The 20222-nt window shown below is 38.2% G+C and overlaps 1 protein-coding gene across 1 annotated transcript in view; it reads left to right on the forward strand.

Moving 5' to 3' along the window:
• The window catches only part of LOC129236423 (dynein beta chain, ciliary), a 120021-nt gene extending 100153 nt beyond the window's left edge, over window positions 1-19868 (forward strand). Inside the window, 6 exon segments of the mRNA XM_054870813.1 lie at window positions 3395-3533; window positions 3653-3819; window positions 9082-10272; window positions 10394-11983; window positions 14791-14985; window positions 19769-19868. Coding sequence (XP_054726788.1) covers window positions 3395-3533; window positions 3653-3819; window positions 9082-10272; window positions 10394-11983; window positions 14791-14985; window positions 19769-19868 — 3382 coding nt within the window.
• The last annotated feature ends 354 nt before the right edge of the window (window positions 19869-20222 follow it).

The raw sequence follows: 20222 nt of genomic DNA on the forward strand, positions 1-20222 counted from the left end.
GTAGAGGTTCCTAAGAGATCGCTATGGAACATTAAATCGAATCCTTTCCAACAAGTCGGGACAATCAATGACTACAGTAAAAATATTATGAGTAAAAGACAGACACAGTATAGACCTATGAATTTCTAAGGACTTGAGATGGCGTGAGATCAGTAAAATTCAAAGACTGAAGGGCATATTTAAGAAATATTTTTTGCACACGCTATATTCTATTGATAGCTTGCTGACTACATGGTCTGCAAATAAAAGCAGCATATTATAAATGAGACCTAACAAATAATGTATAGAGTAACTTAATGGTATGGGGATCAGAGAACTTAGTGGCGTTACGTCTGCCGAAGCCCAACATCGAAAAAGATTTTGAAGTAATTCCTTGCGGTAGCAAAGGGAGTAGATGAAATACCATCAATTGCTACAACACAACGTCTATTGCTGAAATAAGAGTTTATCCTATTGCAGAAATGCAGAATGAAAGCAAAAACAAGATAATTTTTTAATTAAGATTCCATAATATCAACAAAGTTGAAGACTTTCGAAAAGTCAGTGTAAATGCGGTCGACCTGCAAACCAGTCGAGAAAGAATCAATGTAGTGTTCACTAAAAACAGCCAGATTAAATACTGTAGATCTGGTGGTAACAAACCCACGTTGATTTGGGCAAATTAACGATTTAACCGCAAAGCTCAGTTTTGCATTGATCGCGTGCTTAAAAATTTTGGAAACAGTCGATAGCTTTGAAATAGGCTTATAATTTCTAACGTCATTTGATTGCCACTCTTAAAGAAGGACATAATGGAAGGGAGAATCAGGGGATAGACCAAGACCGGACAATTTTTTTTCAAAACTGCTGAAAGTCCATCAGCGATTTAACAAAGCGCGCCGGTCGTTTATTTCGCATGCTAACCGGCGTCATTTGGACACACCAAGTAAAGTCATGTCTTTCTCTCATTCTCTGCCACCACCAGCTGGTACCGCATCGAATACTTTTAGAGCCGAAGCGTTTTTATCCATTCGGATGACATGACCCAGCCTACGAAGCCGCTGGATCGTTATTCGCTACGCCATGTTTATGCCATCGTAAACCTCATACTGCTCATTGTTCCATCGCCTACCGTATTCGCCGTCGACAACACGCAAAGGTGCAAAAATCTTCTGCAGAATCCTTAATTCTAACACTCCAAGGGGCGCCTCATCGGATGATGTTATCGTCCAAACTTCTGCACCATACGTTATGACGGGCATAATGAGCGACTTATAAAGTGTTCGTTTTGTTCGTCGAGAGAGGGTTTTATTACTCAATTGCCTACTTAAACCAAAGTAGGACTTGTTAACAAGAGAAATTCTCCATTGGATTTCAAAGCTGACATGGTTATCGGTGTTAATGCTGATTGCTAGATAAAAAACTATATCAACTGAAAAAATCAATTCCAACGTTGCTTACTCATCCTTGTTAATCCTCCGAAGTGAATCTCTTCAGTTCAGAAGTTGATCTGTACGTCGCCATGATGAGTTTCCTTGAGATGCGACCTCATCTTGGGAAAAAAAGAAGACACAGAGGCCGATATCGAAACTGCAGTGTGTAGCAACATTGAAAATCCTTTTTTCGCCAAAAACTTTACCACAAGAACTATAATAGGGGAGGAGCTAGAGCATTGTTGTGGTGCAAAGTCTTGTCATGTTCGACAAATTCGAGCCAAACACGCGAAAAGTAGTGGCCGCAGCCACTTCAGAATGTCATTATAGAACTGTCCATTCACGATCTGAGCGACATGAACTTATTGGCGATGAATACTGCGGCTGATATCGAAAAAAAATAAACATTGCTGTCAATTGGGACTTGGACATCCACGCACATTCCTTCTCCATTCACTGCTAACTTTGTTTACAGCTCTCGGAAGCATACACAAATATCCAGGCTTCATCCCTACTGACTAGTCAACTTATCTGAACTTTGTTGTCGCTCTGAATGACCAAAGTGAGTCACTCATTTTCATGACGTCACTAACCAAGTTACTTGCGAAAAATTCGCATAAAACACAAACGAAATAAACGGTTTTCCAATAACATGTGTTATGTATCGCTATCGAGAGATGATTAACGATTTTTTATGGCCGGAATTGAATGGTATTGATCTGGGCAACGTTTATTTTCAACAAAACGGCGCGGTGTGGCACATCAACGAAAACATTGATCTTTTGCGGAAAAAGTTTCCGGAGCGTGTTATCTCTCGAAGAGGTGATCACAATTGGACGTGAAAGAGAAGGTCTACGCCAACAGCCCAGGGTCGATTCAAGATTTCAAAGATGGAATTCCTGAGGCTATCGAGGACATAGGGGCCACAATGCAATTCGGTTATGGAAAATTTCATTAAAAGGATATTGTCCTGTAAGCGTGGTCGTGGTGGTCTTTTGCCTGATATTATTTTCCTCTATTTACGGCATACTTTCCTCTTTATAATGAAATAAACATCCGATCATTTATATGAAAAAATAGGATTGTTTTTGCATATCAAAATAATACCTCTTATTGGAAAACCCTTTATTTGCACGATTTCCAATTTTAACTGGAACCAAAGGAAAACCTTAAAACATAAACTTTCATTTGATTTTTTTTCTTTAATGAATGTGCAATAATCTCAACTCATTACTGATGCCCGGTCTGTATTCATTAAATTGCAGATGTTAAGATTTATATTAAAATTAAGCGCACGTCATATTATAATATTAGTAAAGTATTTAATTAAAATTGAATTTTACCATTTGCTTTGCTCATTCAAGTGCTAAAATTGCCCCTCTGCCAACATATCCAGACACACTCAACAGAAATTTAACGTTAAATTAGAGAAGCATGATTTCTTTGTGCATGTATATATTTGTATGTGTGTGTACGTGCTAATATAAATATGCAGAGTATTACATATAATTTAATATTAAGTTCACATTTGTGGAAAATGTTGATCAAAAGTTATGAAGCCGTAATCAAAGCTTTTATAATATTTGTTCTAATCAAAAATTCAATAACATGCAACAAATTAGTGATAGTCCTAAATAAATACATATAAGGACTTACATATACATAGCTACCTATACATACATGCACCATCATACGAAATATTAAAATGCAGCCGTGCATCCTTTCATCCTGGCATCCTTGAATGCGCTGGCCGCCATCGCGCATCATCCATTGCCCGTCGCTTGAGGTTGAGGTCATTATTTTTTCAATTTCCCCTTGCTTAAGAGCATTAACTTCGACTTCCGTCTCTACAGAGACTGCACTGCCCTTGGCTTTTTCCCATACATATTTATTAAAGTTTGATCTTTTATTTTTTCTTCTTTCAACTGCTGCTGCCGCTGCGGATGCTACTGATTTTGCTTGCTGTTGCCGACAATAAGCAGCTTACAAGAAAAAATTGGTACACTACCTGGCGATATCTTGCTAATTTCCTCCTTCTTGTCATATGTTGGCTGCTTTACAAGACGCTATCGGGAAGAGTTGCAGCAGAAGATGTGGATGACGAGCTTCGCTAAAATTGAGGTAAAAACGTGAATGCTTAAAAGCTATGTATGTGTGAGTATAGCGGACAAATTGTGTTGTAGAAAATTATCTATGACGTTCTTTTTAATTTGTGTATTTTTTATATTGTGCATGAATAGCCTCTTGTACCGTACACAATTGGTGTTGATCCTCTGACGCTTCTGACCGACGATGCACAAGTTGCGACATGGAATAATGAAGGATTACCCGTGGATCGCATGTCAACAGAAAATGCAACTATTTTAACGCACTCCACCCGCTGGCCACTGATGATTGACCCTCAGCTGTGAGATTTATTCATATTTAAGACACATGCACACTGTCGCACAGGTGGCGCAAAATTAATCATCCTCTATTTTGTTTTTGAATAACTTTTTTTATTTTTTTTTTATTTTGAGTCTTTATTTCGACCTTAATGCGCTCCATTGCCTGACTGTTTGTGTACCGCAGCTCACTAATGGCAAATATGATTGCCGTAAGACGCCATTTGCAAAAATTACAAATCTTCCGACAGGGTGATTAATTGTGTGCCACCTTGTATTTTTAACAATTTCTTTATTGCACTGGTATGTATTCTCACGATACTTGAAAGACACAGAGAAAAATAAGATACAGTCTGTCTAACAAAAGCGTGACCGGCGAAATTCAAACTTAAAGCTCAGTTATGAAAACAATTTAAATGCTATAAAATAGGTGTATTCTTTTCGCAATAAGAGTTGTGCAATTTATTACTTGTATGAGAAATTTGGAAAGCGTATATTGTTTTTATAAGATGAGTTCCGCGCATGAAGAACGACTTAAAGCAGTGTTCCTATGTACACAGCCTCTGGATCCAAAAATAACACCTGTATCTGCAGCAAAATATTTGAAGAAGTCGAAGACGTTCATAAATAAATGGACGCAACTCTATACCGAAGTTAAAAACCGTCTTCATCGAACGAGGTCGAGAAAATATACCTCTCCAAAGCAAGATCAGAATATCACTGATTTGTTTGTGACAAAGCCGAACTTATAATTGGGTAAAGCTGAAGCAGTTTTGTGGAAAAGTGGTGTAATGTATTGAAAGACACGATTCGAGGATATATACGTACAGAAGATCTCAAATTCCGGAGCACATAGAAAAACCCGCTACTCTCATTATCACACATTGAAAAAGGACTTGCATGGGCTTAATCAAATTCAGAACGGAATTGGACAAAAATAATATTAATCTGAATCTTTTTTTTGGGCGAATAGTTGCATACGATGATCCTGGGGTTCTGCTGATAATCGACAAATTCAACGAACTGGTAAACATCAAGTTAAGGTTAATGTTTGGGTCCGGTTTTCTGAAAAAGGATTTGACCGTTTGTTTCTGTTTACCGTCAATTTTAATGCAGTTTTGATGAATAAAATTTACCAAAAAGCATCATTGCCAGGAAGAGAAGATATTTGAAAGAACTAGATAACCTTTGATTTTATAAGAGGACAACGATCCCAGATATCGAAGCCGGAGAGTGTACAAATTTAAGCAAAAGTTAAGCCAAAAAACAAATATGAACGCTCAAACTGTTATCAAGGCAAATTCGGATGAATTGAGCCGATTAACACAAACTATGGCTCAAAGATGTGCAGCCATTATAGCTAATGGTGGTGACTATATATTTTATTGAATATATTGTGTATAATAAATATTTTAAGTCTATGTAATGCAATTTGTTTAAATCGAAATGGTCGAATAGTTTCCAAGTTACGGTGGTCGCGCTTATTTAAACAGACTGTAAATAAATAAGATGACGTTGAATTTTCAGGACATATTTTTGAAAGTTTTTTCTCTTTTGCTGACGGTGTGAGGTGCTTTCTTTCACATAAAAAATGTTCAGCATTCGTGATATAGAGAAACTACAAAAGACCAAAATTGAGTTAACTATAAAACCGCATACCTAAAATTTTTCTAAAAATTCTGACTAAAAAGCTGGAAATTTCGAAGGAAATTTGTTAAATTTTTTTTATTTGTGTAAAGTTTGAAACTTGGATTTGTATGGTTTTTTGTACGAGAATGAATTAAATTTTCATACAAAATGTATTCAAATTAAAAAAGAAGCAAAGAAATCGTGAATAAGTCCCAGTGCTATAGTTTTTTAACGCAATACAGCCAAATTAGTTAGCTTTGTGAGTTTGTCCCCTATTGGTCGTTGTGATATATATTTTTCCTCATCCCAATTCGAAAAGCCAAGTGGAAGCAAATTCTCCTACATTTTGATTTTCGAACGCAGCGGAGAGTCAGCCTTCCCCTACCACCACTAAGTGAGTATACCTATATAGCATGTAATGCCTTCAAAGCTGAAATGCTGATGAGACCTCGAGAGTGTGCTCTTCATGCAGCGCGAAAACGGATTGTGCAGCATTTATTAGTAGAGTGGTGCTCTATTGAAATTCTAAAGTAACATTTTTATGAGTTCTAGAAAGCACTAACTGTTTTCTTGATGGCCAGAGTTGCTTCAATTTGTCTTCGTTGGAATTCACTCATTCGCCTATGTAACCAACATCGTTCGATAAAACAAATAAATGATCTATCTATCTTCAGGTCTATGTGCTCAAATCATCGTTCGCTGATCGCTTGGCATACTCTTCATAAAGTTGGTGGCCTAGTCTGAAACGCCTGTCGCATGATCCTAAAAACTGATCAGTTAAATTTGCCTCATATAAGGGAAAGAATTAGAGACGCACTATTTACCTTGTATTGTTACAGGGGACCCTAGGTAAGAGGTAGCGCCAATCGCCTTTTATTGCACCAGAATAAAACCAATGCTCTTGTATAAAACTCTTTGGAGAATCAATAGTTAAACAGCTCCGGCAAGTGCAAATAATTGCACTTTCGTGCCACCCTTGCTCTAGAGCTTATCGTTGTGTCCCATAGACATTAGAGGGAGAATTACTTCTAAAGAGGTGTAGCAGGAATCGAAATCTAGTGAACTTATTTGCGAACGAGTCGAAGTTGGACAGCGGAATTGGTAGCCATCTGTTTTGTAGCGTAGGAGTACTTAGTGTCTTCGTCTAAGTACCATCCAGATCCACTACCATCGCTGGTTTTGGATCCGTCGGTGTAGAAAATGTGCTGAAATCCCCTGAACCTATTAATCTGGACTTAACCATTGCCCTCTATCTGGGAACAAAACGGCATACTTCCCCGAAGCTAATGTAAGGCACCCGATTGTCCGCTGGCATCGAGAACAGTGCGCACCGCTCCGACAACTTGTGGCAGATCTGACAGTGGCCAGTGTTTTCTTCGTTTCCTCAGACTCCGTTTGACTTGCGTCTGTACGTCGTCTTCATTGCGTCCTTCTGGATTTGAAAATCTAGAGTTTGCAAGTTCAGGATGGCATTAAAGGCATCGCCAGATGTCGTACTCATAGCACCCGTGATACCCAAGCGCACACTTCTCTGTCGCCTGTTTAGAGGTTTTAGGTTGGAATTAATCATAGTAGCTTTCCACCAGACTACAGAGGCGTATTTGATAATGGATCTAATCAGTCTGATGTACAACCAGTGTACTATCGCCGGTCTTAGACCCCATGTCTTGCTAACGGTTCTCTTACACTGCCAAAAGACCTTTAGTGTTCGAGAGACCTTCTGCTCGACGTGCGTCTTCAAGGTCAACTTACATTCAAGCATTACCCCTAAGTATTTGACCTCAGCAGACAGTTGCAGTGTTACTCCTTTCAAATTGGGTAGTAACAAGCCTGGTGAAAATTAGCAAGGTACTTTCTATAGGATTCACAGAGAGACCATGCAATTCGCACCAATGATCAATCTTGTTTAGGGCTGCCTGCATTTTGTTGCATATAGCTACTAGGGATGGTCCTGAGATTAGTACGCACACATCATCCGCATAAGCTTGGACGTGTCCAATTTCCTGCAGATTGTTAAGAAGAGAGTTCACAACAAAGCACCAAAATAGGGGGAGAGTACACCATCCTGTGGGCAACCCTTTTTAACCTCCACCTTGACTCCTCCATCGCTTCCTCCATATACGATAAGCAGTCTCTTGGATAGTATAGAGTGAATCCATCTGACAATGATTTCTTATACCCTATGCCTTCTGATAGAAAGGCACATATATATATCATATACTATGTAGAAAAGAAACAACAACCCTGAGGGTCTATCTGGGATGAATTTCAACTGCCTGAGAAACTATCTCATCAGCAGGCAGAGTCTTTTGCTCAAATCCATATTATTATATTGCTCAAACTAGCATTCTATGAGGATCTTGTCATGTCCGTCGTAACGTATAGCGCAGAACCTTGGACGATGGCAATATACGATGGGGCGCCCCTTGTAGTGTTTGAGAGAAAGATTCTGCGGAAGATTTTTGGACCTGGAGCTGGTGGTAGCAGAGGAAATTGAAGTTGAAGAAATTGAAATTCTCTGCGTTGGAAAGGTGGCGAAAAACTTGGCTTCACATGGTGTGTCCAACTGGCACCAGCTAGCACGAGAAAGAAACGACTAGTGCACCTTGTTAAACTCGGCCAGAGTCGCTTAAGCGATTATCGCGCCAATAAACAAGAAGAAGAATATTGTTCAAAGTTTCACTATCTCTTTCTTTTTGACTGCTTTTTTCCTAGTTCTCTTCTGGTAGTACCGCAATGTCAATTATTCGTAACTATTCAAAGCTTTATTTAAGCTTTCTATGAGGCGTGTCCCTGTGCTCTACAGGGACGTATACATTACTAAATTTTCCTATAATATAGTCTCTAGTGTTTCTTTATCAATAACACTGTGTGACAAAAAACAAAAAATTAAATATACTTTTATGGAGACCTAGCACAACTTATGGCCATAGAAAAACTAAACAAAATGGTATAGGAGAAATTTCCAATACACCCCCAAAATCTCATTTTATGGCCATAAAACCGTTTTTCAGTAGGTTGATGTGAAGAATCACTCTTAACTTCGCCAATTTCCATCCGATTTCGAATTTGTTTTTTTAGTTCGAAAGAACAAATACAAGCCTTTTTGACAGTGTGTTGACAATTTTTCTGAAATGACAACTGACGAGACTGTAGACAGAAGTATTTGGATTTTTTTTATTTTTTCTCTATTTTTTCAACTTTGACATAATTTTTTCAATATTATCCGATATTGAGGATTTTTTTTAGCACACTACTGTTATAGTAAATTTAATTTTGCGTCGAATGAGCTATATTTGACTGTAATTGAATTAAAATTAAAAGAGTTGTGTGAGTTTTAAGATTTTTTTTTTGCTAATTTGGTATGTAGGTATAACTTAGGCTAAATGGGAATAAGGGTGTTTTGATGCGTTATTATAGACAAAAAACAAATTCGAAATAGGATGGAAATTGGCGAAGTTAGGAGTGATTCTTCACATCAACCTACTGAAAAACGGTTTTATGGCCATAAAACGAGATTTTGGGGGTGTATTGGAAATTTCTCCTATACCATATTTCTTAGTTTTACTATACCTACAAGTTATACTAGGTCTCCATAAAAGTATAAAATCACTGTCGCACAGTGTAATGTATATTCTTAATGTACTCCTTTGCAGCCAAGGCATAAAATGGATCAAAAATCGATACGGAGATGAGCTCGTTATTATACGTCTTACTCAAAAGGGCTTCTTAGATGTGTTAGAAAAATCAATGGCTAATGGCAATCCTGTGCTGATTGAGCAAATTGGTGAATCGATAGACACTGTACTGGAACCACTACTCAGTCGAGCTTTAATCAAAAAAGGACGTTATATACGCATCGGTGGCAAGGAAATGGACTTTAATAACAATTTTCGACTGCTTTTGCATACCAAATTACCGAACCCACACTACAAGCCTGAAATTCAAGCACAAACGACACTCATCAACTTTACAGTCACTCCGGATGGGCTAGAAGAACAGTTACTCGCTGAAGTTGTGAAAATCGAGCGGCCTGATTTGGAGCAAATGAAGATTGACGTAACAGTGCAACAAAATAAATTCAAAATTTCACTGAAAGCCTTGGAGGATGAGCTACTTGTGCGTTTAGCCTCAGCCAGCACGAATGTGTTGGACGATCATGCGCTTGTCATCAATCTAGAGGCGACCAAGCACACAGTAGATGAGATTGAGCTGAAGGTGAGAGAAGCGCTCATAACGAGCGCACAAATTGACGAAGCGCGAAATATGTATCGTGCGGCAGCAAAGCGCGCAGCCATACTTTACTTTGTATTAACCGATCTCAGTCGTATAAATCCGATCTACAAATTCTCACTCAAGTCCTTTATGAATGTTTTCAAGAATGCAATTGCCAATGCACCAAAGAGCAAAAATCACGAGCGTCGTGTAAATCATCTGGTGGCGTCCATCACGCTGCAAACATTTATCTATACAATGCGTGGACTCTTCGAAGCCGACAAACTGACGTTCACATCACATATGATCCTGCGTATTCAAAACGCAGCTGGACAGATTTCCAAAGATGAATTTGATTTCTTGCTGCGCTTTCCACATGACCCGAATTCACTCTCTCCTCTGGAATTTGTTAGTCGTAAGGCTTGGGGAGGCATAAAGTCACTGGGCGCTATCGAACATTTTTATGGCATTGACAAGGACTTGGAAAACTATCCGAAAAGATGGAATAAATTCCTTGCCAGTGCAGCACCAGAACGAGAGCAATTTCCGGGCGAGTGGAAGTATCGTACGCCCCTGCAGAAACTGTGTATTATACGGGCCTTACGTCCGGACAGAATGTTGTATGCCATGAGGTGAGTGAATGATACAGACCAGTCTAATTGAAGAACAACCAATTTGGAATGAGTAATTTTTTAAATGACATGATTTATTATATGCTGATATAGATAAATACTCGTGTATGTACCTTTTCAGACAATTTGTGGAACTTACGATGGGCAAGGAATACACAAAAACGCATACACCAAATTTTGCAGAAATTTTCAAAGAAATTAACGCCAATACGCCGGTTTTGTTTATTCTCTCACCCGGCGTCAATCCCATACGCGATGTGGAGCAACTTGGTCAGCAGTTGGGCTTTCGCGTGGACTGCGACTCACTTATTAATATTTCTTTGGGACAAGGCCAAGAGCAGCTAGCGGAAGAGGCCATTATAAATGCCTTGGTCAATAAGAAGCAATGGATCGTACTGCAGAATATTCATTTAGTTGTTAACTGGCTTCCTTCTCTAGAGAAATTAATCGAACGCATTGCCGCCGAATCTGAGGTCAATGATGACAACACCAATTCTAATTTTCGCTTATTTATCAGTGCCGAACCAGCACCAGATCCAGAATACCACGTCATACCGCAAGGCATACTTGAATCCTCGCTAAAAATAGTCAATGAACCACCGTCAGGAATGGCTGCCAATTTACACAAGGCTTGGGACAACTTTTCACAGGAATCTTTGGAAACTTGCACACAAGAGGCCGAGTTCAAAGCCATACTCTTTGCGCTTTGCTACTTTCATGCTGTGTCGGGGGAGCGCTGTAAATTTGGTCCACAAGGCTGGAATAAGGCATATCCCTTCAACGTTAGCGATCTCATCATTTCGGCCAACGTGTTGCATAATTATTTGGAAGGCAGCAGTCGCATACCGTGGGAGGATCTCCGCTACCTTTTCGGTGAAATCATGTATGGTGGCCATATTACGGACGACTGGGATCGTCGCCTCTGTCGCACATATCTCGAAGAGTTATTGCAACAAGAGCTAATTGACGGCGATTTGGAATTGTGTCCGGGTTTTGTCGCACCTCCTAATCTTGACTATCAAGGTTATCATAATTATATTGACGAAATGTTGCCGGCCGAATCACCTGTGCTCTATGGACTGCATGCAAATGCAGAAATAGGCTTCCTTACCAGTGCTTCCGAACAACTACTTAAAACCATATTCGAACTACAGCCACGCGAATCTGAACTTTGCACAAATTGTAGTGCACCACGAGAGGAGCTTGTGAAAATCATGAGCGAAGACTTTCTCGATAAAATGCAGGATGAGTTCAATTTACAGGCCTTGCTGAACCGCGTGGAGCGTAAAACGCCATTCGTCGTGGTGGCGCTGCAGGAGTGCGAACGCATGAATGCGCTGATACGTGAAATCAAGCGATCGTTGCGCGAGTTACTGTTAGGCTTAAAGGGTGAACTCACCATAACTCCCGATATGGAACGTCTGGATCATGCTATTTTCTATGATAGCGTGCCGATAACTTGGGCTCTGTTGGCTTATCCCAGCACGCTGGGATTACAAAGTTGGTATGGAGATTTGTTGCATCGTATAAAAGAATTATCGAGTTGGCTTAATGATTTTAAGCTACCCTGTACCATTTGGCTTGGGGGATTGTTCAATCCCCAAAGTTTCCTCACGGCCATTATGCAAGAGAGTGCACGAAAGCATGATTTGCCTTTAGACCGAATGTGTCTTAGTTGCGAGGTCACGAAAAAGGAGAAAGACGATATTACGTAAGTATAAACCATTTCTTAATGTAGAACTATTGGTTTAGTGAATACTACTGTAAGCTCTCTTCGACACATTAGATACAGACACCATACTTCATCTACTACAATTTGGCCAAAGACAGTTGGTTCGCCGGTATCCATAGAAAAAATTTGTGAAATTCAAATTGAATAATAATTCAATGTGTCATTATGCGATGTGATACGATAGTAGGCCGACGATATTCCGTATTCCTTTCACGTAAAATCTTCCGATACCAGTCATCAAGGGTGGGATCGCTTTCTTTATGCCCGTCTATGTTTAAAGTGTTGGCGTGTAGCAAAAATTTAGATGAGGTACACCCTTTTAGCTCTTACGCGCAGCATCCTTTTTTTATACAGAACAGAAGTAGAAAATTGCTGGAACGGCCTATTTGGTATGAAGTCTAAATTATCTCTATGTACATGATCCTGTACCATAGGCTATATTTATGTAGGAGGTCAGAAATTTGCTGTGTATGTACTTATATAGTAAATTTTACCAACCAGATGAGAGTTGTAAGCGAATTAGGGCGGCGAATAAAATTGTAAGCAAGCATGTTTGTACGATATGTGTCAGGCGTGAGCAATGGAAGATTTCACCCTAGGATTTCAATATAACCGAAGAGTCCATATTACCCGCATAGTCCATATTACCGAACTTTACATAAAAAATATCATACAAAAAATCATATCAAAACATCAAATATCATATATGTCCATATAATTGTCCAGTACATCCTCGATTCGGTGTTTGGCCGAGATTTCGCTGCAACTTTGCAAGGCGCCTTGTGCACTTGCATTACTGTATGAATTATGCGGTATTCGGAAAATATTGCTTAAAAAAACCAGAGGATAGACCATCTAGCGTTTGAAATTGGAGATATGTATAAATTTTGTAACTTTGACAGCTGGTGCATCAGAAACTTAGTTCATGGTTAGACATTTCCTTTGAACAAAGTACGCCAATATTAAAAACATATATCCGAACTGAATATTTTTGGTCCACAAATTATTCTTTCATATGAAGCTTATTTTTACCCCGGCGGTTGTGTAAATAAAAGAATTGTCACATTTGGTGGTCGAGAAATCTACACGTCCTAATGAAAAAGGACTGTGCAACGAGTGATTGTGCGGATTTTGGAGTGACTGATTCGATTTTTTTTATTTTAATTTATTTTCGAAAATGGTCTAGAAGTCGCCGTTACAGTCAATGCGAGCGTTACAGCGCCATGTTAACCATTTCTTTATTTCCTCAAATTAAATAGAATGACATAGGCATCATTTGGTTCTAACAAAATGGCATTACGTGTCGCACAGCCAACACTACATTCGATCCCTTATAAACTGTATGCGAAAATCGAATAATCAGCAATTGCCCACCTAAAAGGTGCGTTTAGACTTGGCGTAGACTCATTGGACATACAGGCACTGGAGTCATTTAAGAATAAATATTACACTAATCTTCTAGAGCATCATGTTTGAAGGCGTCTAAAACATCATGCGAGTATCGTAGGCTAGGGAACAATCAGTAGTAAGAGCTTTACGACGTCATAGACATAGTGCAGCGAATGAAAATCCAGCGTCTTTGTTGGCTGGGTCATATCGTCTGAATGGACGCAAATTCTCCAGCTCTGAAAGTATTCGATGCGATACCAGCCGGTGGTAACAGAGGAAGAAGAAATCCTCCTCTGCGTTGGAAGGATCAGGTGGCGATGGACTTGGCTTCACTTGGGGTGTCCAACTGGCGCCGATTAACACGAGAAAGAAACGTTTAGCGCACTTTGTTAAAGCCGGCAAAAATCGTGGAAGCGGTTTCCGCGCCAATCAAAAAGAAGAACAATTTTCTAGAGACGATTTAAAAATTCGAATATGAAAGCAAAGTTGCCAGTGGTGGGATAAATGCCGAAACTCACGAAAATATATCGAAAAATTCGGGGGACAGAATGGGCCACTATAAAGACAGCCGTGGAAGTATTTAAATAAACCAGTTTTCCATGGAAAAATATTCATGTCTCATCCTACACTTGTAAAGTATTCCGAAGATCAAATTGTGACTTTGCCAAGCTCGGTCTGAGAACGTCTTTTATATGTAGTTTTTAGGTATTTTCTATTCGGCAAGCAAGTGGCATATGTTGGTAGCATGCAAGACCATCATGCAGAACAACATTTGTTGCTCCGTGCTCTGCCAATACCCTTTGTATTCCCGTTCTGCTCAATGTTGTTGTTGACTGTAGACTAAAAACTAACGATTGCAACGTGTGTGAACACGACGGAAGCATCTCTCTTAAAAAATTTGAAATTTGGAAATGCGTACATCATTCGGAAAATTGTAGCAAGAAAAGTCCCCTGCATGAACTTTTTCGTCCAGTTTGCAAAGCCCAAGCGTAGCGAGTAGAGAAGTGGCCCATTATATCTTTATGAAAACGGAGCGATTTCACGATTCGTGGTTCAATTCCATGCTGCTTAACAATTTACTACGGGGGTTTTCAAGCTGAGTTCGGTAGGAATACCATTCTGTATCGGATAAATTTTCTAAAAATAAAAACAAACAAAAAAATAATAAATATGCCAGAATAAACAGTTTCAAGGAACAAATAACTTTACCAGACTAGTCACCACAGTAACTCGATATCTGAATATCCCTTACGAAATGAAATGTAAAATAAATAATTGCTAAAAGTTTTCCATAATTATGTATTTCCTGAAATTTTAGCTCTGATTACTGCATACTTTACTCGAGTAGTCTACTTTTTATATCAGTTTGTATGCGCATATTTTCTTCTCCCACACAGATTGCCACCCGCTGAAGGCGCACTCGTGCATGCTCTCTACTTGGATGGAGCCAGTTGGAATTGTCAGCTTAATTCTATTGTACCATTGCCACCCAAGGAACTGTTTTGCGCTATGCCGGTGATTTATATAAAATCTATTGTGCAGGAGAAACAGGAGTCGCAACGTAGCTATGAGTGTCCCCTATACAAGACAAGGTAAGGCTCAATTTATGTCCATACTATAGGTGCACAGTGGCACAGACAAATACAAATAGGCACACATTTTTTCTAGGAAGACTTCCATTTAAAATATACTAGTGTCTCGTCGGCATCAATATGATAGTATTTCGAAAATTATTATTAATTTTTAAATTGTGAGGAGTTGTTGAAAAATACCGTCAAATCGGCAAGAATAGAAATTTCTCCGTAAAGAATCAATTCGTGGCAAAACTTGTCAGGAAAACTAGTTAGAGAGTGAATCGATCTAGCCATTCTAGCCATAAAATAATAAAAGCAACGATAAGGATTGCGAGTTTTTTTTTAATATCTTCTATTACACTACCCAGCAAATTTCGAACTTTATCCGAGGCCGCACTATGTAATTACTATTCCTTGGTATTGATGACGTAAATAAAAGTTTTCTACCCCATCTGAGCCTCCAGATAAAAAGTCAAATCTCGGTTTTCTTACAAACTAAAGTACTCAGGTCTAACTTCAATTGACGTTTTTATTGAGACGGCAATGTTCTCTTAGAGCAGCTGGCTTACGTTCCCGTCTAATAGTGCTCACACTCACCAACGTAAACGTACGTTTCGTGTCAGCTACGAATAAACTAATGAGAGCCCCATGTAAATGAAAAATTACCACCGTTCCGTTAAGTAGTATCGTAGAGCGTGTTCGTGGGTAAATGAAAGAAAAAACAGTTTTGCCAAACTTAGAACAAATGTAATTTATGAGAAAATAACTTAAAAAAACATGTTGAATAAGGTTAATTCTAGATAAATGAACAATGAAAAACTCTAACTAATAACGCGAAGTGTGTAAACGTGTGTATGCAAAAATATCAATGGCAAGATTGTGTCGATACAACCAAACACAAACTCACACAAATCGACAAATTGAGTTCATATGTAACCAAAGCAGTTGTTTTCTACGGGCTCAAGTTTTGCTCAATTTTGTGTATCTCACGAGCAACAAACAGGTACTACGATAACGTCGGTGACTGTAGGCACCATAAATTGTATCATACTCAAAGGTATGTTTTTTTAAGCATCAACATTTTGTAACCTCGCAGAAAGGTTGCATTATAGGATTAAGTGTAGTCAGAGGTCCGAAAAAATTATGATTTTCAATCTTTTTTTTTGCTAGTCAATTGCTTTATTTTACAAAAATAAGAACATAGCATTAATTCATCAGGTTTCGACTTGACTTTAGCAAAATTTCAAAAAAAAAAATTGTAAAAGTTATCGCCCATTTCTCCAGAAGTCCCTTGCGATGATCATCACAAGTCCTTGGAGACTCATTTAAAATCAATCGGAGAAGAGAAATTAATTTTACTAATAGATAATCTTGTGCCTGGTCGAAGCTTTTTTTTCCAAATTAACAATATAGCGTCCTCAAGAAATATTTTTCAGGTTTTCGAGAAAAAAAAACAACGCCATTTAATTGTTTAAAAAAAATCGAAATTTTTGAAAAAAAAAAACAAATATCCTTCGATCAGGCACGAGTTTTTTATGTTTTTCAAAAGCAGTATACATTTTATTGAGATCTACCAAGCGGTTAGAAGTGATCACCAGTTTAATAAACATAGTTTTGAGAAAAACGCATTTAAAGTTTTGCTATCGAGTTCCGGAGCGCCCGAGCGCCTTTTGTTAATTGTTGAATAACTCGAAAAGTATTTATCGAATTCACTTCAAATTTTCACACAATATTTTTAAAATTATATACTTTAAGAAAATGCAAAAAATCCAATTTTTTGAAAATTTTGACTACCCCTAACCCCTTATGGCAACACCATTCAGATATTTTTATTTTATTGAGAACGTTCTCCGTATTTACGTTTGAACGCAATGACTGGTGAAAACAAACAAATCTAGGTAAAGAAATAATTATTTTAAATATTATAAAAAATATGTATTAGTAATTGGCAATTGAGTTAAACAATTACAATTTTTCAGAACAAAAAACGACAGGCACCTAATAATATATAGACTGAAGCGGAGCAACAAAATTTAATAGATTAATTTCAGTCCCATCAACATAACTAATACATCCGGGTAGCTCATGCAATGTCTTTGCTGCGATATCTTTCATCTCCGTTTCTAATGGTCAAAACAAAAATCTGTTTTAAATCAATTATCGTTTATATATTTTTTTTTTTATTATTAGTATTTTCATTGCAACTAGTATAACATTTCATATATAATATATACTAACGAGCAATTTTTGTGGAGTTTTGTTACAACAAATAATTTGAGTTAATCCTCAGCAAAATACAATTCATACTTTTAACTGATTTTTATTTATTAATTAGTTTAAATCTAGAGGTTTTTTACGTTTGAGCCTTCGCTTCCATTTTGTATTATCGTTAAGAATCAAGGTTTCATTGTTCACATGCTTGCTTAGTCGCTCTGCGTGCGACTTTGCAAATTTCTTTATGGTTGCCGTAACCGAATCAATATTGAGGTCACGTTCTAGATCTTGCGTCCTAATATACCATGGAGCACAAACTGCATGCTTGAGTGCCTTAGTCTGAAATCTTTGTATATGCGCTGTGTTACTATAGCTGGTGCAACCCCATAGCTGAATCCCATAGGTCCAGACAGGTTTGAGAATTTGTTTGTAAAGCAGTATCTTGTTGGGTGCGGATAACGCTGATTGCTTACCCATTAGCCAATGCATATTTTGGAATTTTAGGTCCAGTTCTTCTCTTTTCTTTTTCACGTGCGCACTCCACCTAAGTTTCGTGTCGAGCGTCATACCTAGATACTTTGCTGTATTAGAGTATGGTACTTTAATGCTGTTAATGTATATTGGCAGGTAGTTGATCTTTTTGTTTGTAAAGTTGATGTGTACAGACTTTGTTTCGTTCAGTTTAATGTGCCATTTATCTGTCCAATTGTATATTTTATTGATAGCAAGCTGCAGTTGTGTAGTAGACTCTATTTCTGTCTTTCCGACGGTTAATATTGCAGTATCATCAGCAAATGTTGCTATAAAGCAATTTCTGCTGTTTGGCAAGTCGTGAGTAAAAAGTAGATAGAGAAGAGGTCCAAGCACACTTCCTTGCGGCACACCAGCTTTTATTTCTTTCAGTTCAGAGAACTCATCTTCGTACCTGACGCGAAAATAGCGCTCAGACAGGTAGGTTTTTAGGATATTAAAACATTTTGTTGGCAATACATTCTTTATTTTCCACAGCAGGCCAGCATGACATACTTTATCGAAAGCCTTAGAGACATCGAGAAATACAGCCGAACAGACATTTTTTTCTTCAAATGTGTTCTCGATGATACGAGTTAATCTGTGAATTTGGTCAATAGTTGAGTGGCGCGCGCGAAATCCAAATTGGTGTGTTGGTATTATTTGTTTATTGTCTATGATATTGCTCAGGCGCTTTATCAAACATTTTTCCAACAGTTTTGACAAGATGGGCAACAGTGAAATTGGACGATATGATGCTACATCGTTTGGAGGCTTTCCTGGTTTTAGAATCATGATGACATCAGCTATTTTCCAATAGATTGGAAAGTATTGCAGCTTAAAGCAAGCATTCATTATGTTTGTTAGCTTAGTAATGATGTTTCGTGGAACTTGTTTGAGGACTTCGGCAGTTATTAAATCAAACCCGGGAGATTTCTTCGATTTCAACTTTTGTATCTCGGCGCACATCTCATCTTCAGTTATGGGTACTATATCGCCATAATTATCATTGGCTATGCCATCATTATTTAGTATTGGTGATGTGTCGCTATTGGGTGTAAAGATTTTTGCTAGATAATCTGAAAATATGTTTGCTTTTTCTATGTTGGTTTTCGCCCATCCATTATTGCCTACTTTGATTGGTGGATTATGGTTAGCTGGCTGTTTAAGCTTTTTGGTGCATTTCCATAGTGAGTAGTTTGTGTCTCTTTTATTATTTAATTGCTGTGCGTAGTTTGCAAATGATTGATTGAATTATCGTTTATATGACGCGATATGTTACAATATTTAATGTGCTACCATCTCCCACTCCATACAATGTTGCAATTTTTCACCACTTGAACCGTGTCTGAACATGGCAATCTGCAATTGCCGTTTTATATTTGTCGTCTTTGACGAGCGGTAGAATGTACCTGAATTCCTCGATTTCGACACGTAGCACCTGACGACATCTGCCCAAGCACACTTTGTGTTTTCGGAACATAGGTAAAAATGAGTTGCTCGCCGATTTGTAAGTGTATCCTCAACATTTATGTTAAACGTCAATATAAAGTCTTCCTCATTTTCATCATCACCTTTCAATGAGCACCATTAGTAACTATGTTTAGTATGAAAACAATACTTACTTGAATCATTCATTAATAACTCGAGTGCTCTTTGGAAGCACAGTTCATTTTACAGATATTCTTGTTCACATCGGCATATTATCAATGCCAAAGAATTAATGCCTGGCAACACCAGTAAAGTTTAGCGACAACTGCTAGAAAGGAGTGTCCACTGTGGGATGATAAGAATGTAGGCGACTTCATTTTCAGACACAATTCGAAACGAACTTTGAACACCCCAAATATCTTAATCGTAGGGTTGTACAATAATTTTCCTATTGTCCTCAAGCATTCATCTTTGCCGGCGCAAAAGAAAATTAACTTTTATTTTGAAATGATGTTAAGTTACTTAAACTTAAAAGGGATTCAATAACAAAATCTGAAGACAAGTATACAGTATACCCGACTTGTTCTTGTTTCATGCTTCACACAAAAAAAGAATATACATGAAAAAACTACTTTTTTCATTCCAGATTGCGCGGCAGCACCTACGTCTGGACCTTCAATTTGAGAACTCGTGAACGGCCAGCTAAATGGATTCTTGGCGGAGTGGCTTTATTGCTACAGTCATAAGTTTTTACAATAGAAAATTAGTAGGTATAATACAGTATGCATACCAATACACAAGTACGAGTATGGAGCAGTTTTGTGATTTGCTAAGATTTTTCTTCGAAAATGCGTATAAGCCTTTGCACCCCTAATAACATGTACGAGGTGTGTACAAAAAGTATCGCGAATTTTGAATTTATGCAGGTTACGTAGATTCGAAATTCGATTTTTTTGTGGCGATATGTTGGTACTCATGTCTCTCACTCATGCCGACGAGTTCGGCTATTTTGAATGTTCAGTTAATTGTTGACAGCTGCTTTGCTGGCACGTGTTGCGGCTCGTCTCCGATTTTTACCTATTCAAAAAGATGGATCAAAA

The sequence above is a fragment of the Anastrepha obliqua genome, chromosome 1, assembly GCF_027943255.1.
Source record: "Anastrepha obliqua isolate idAnaObli1 chromosome 1, idAnaObli1_1.0, whole genome shotgun sequence".
Classification (NCBI taxonomy): Eukaryota; Metazoa; Arthropoda; class Insecta; order Diptera; family Tephritidae; genus Anastrepha; species Anastrepha obliqua.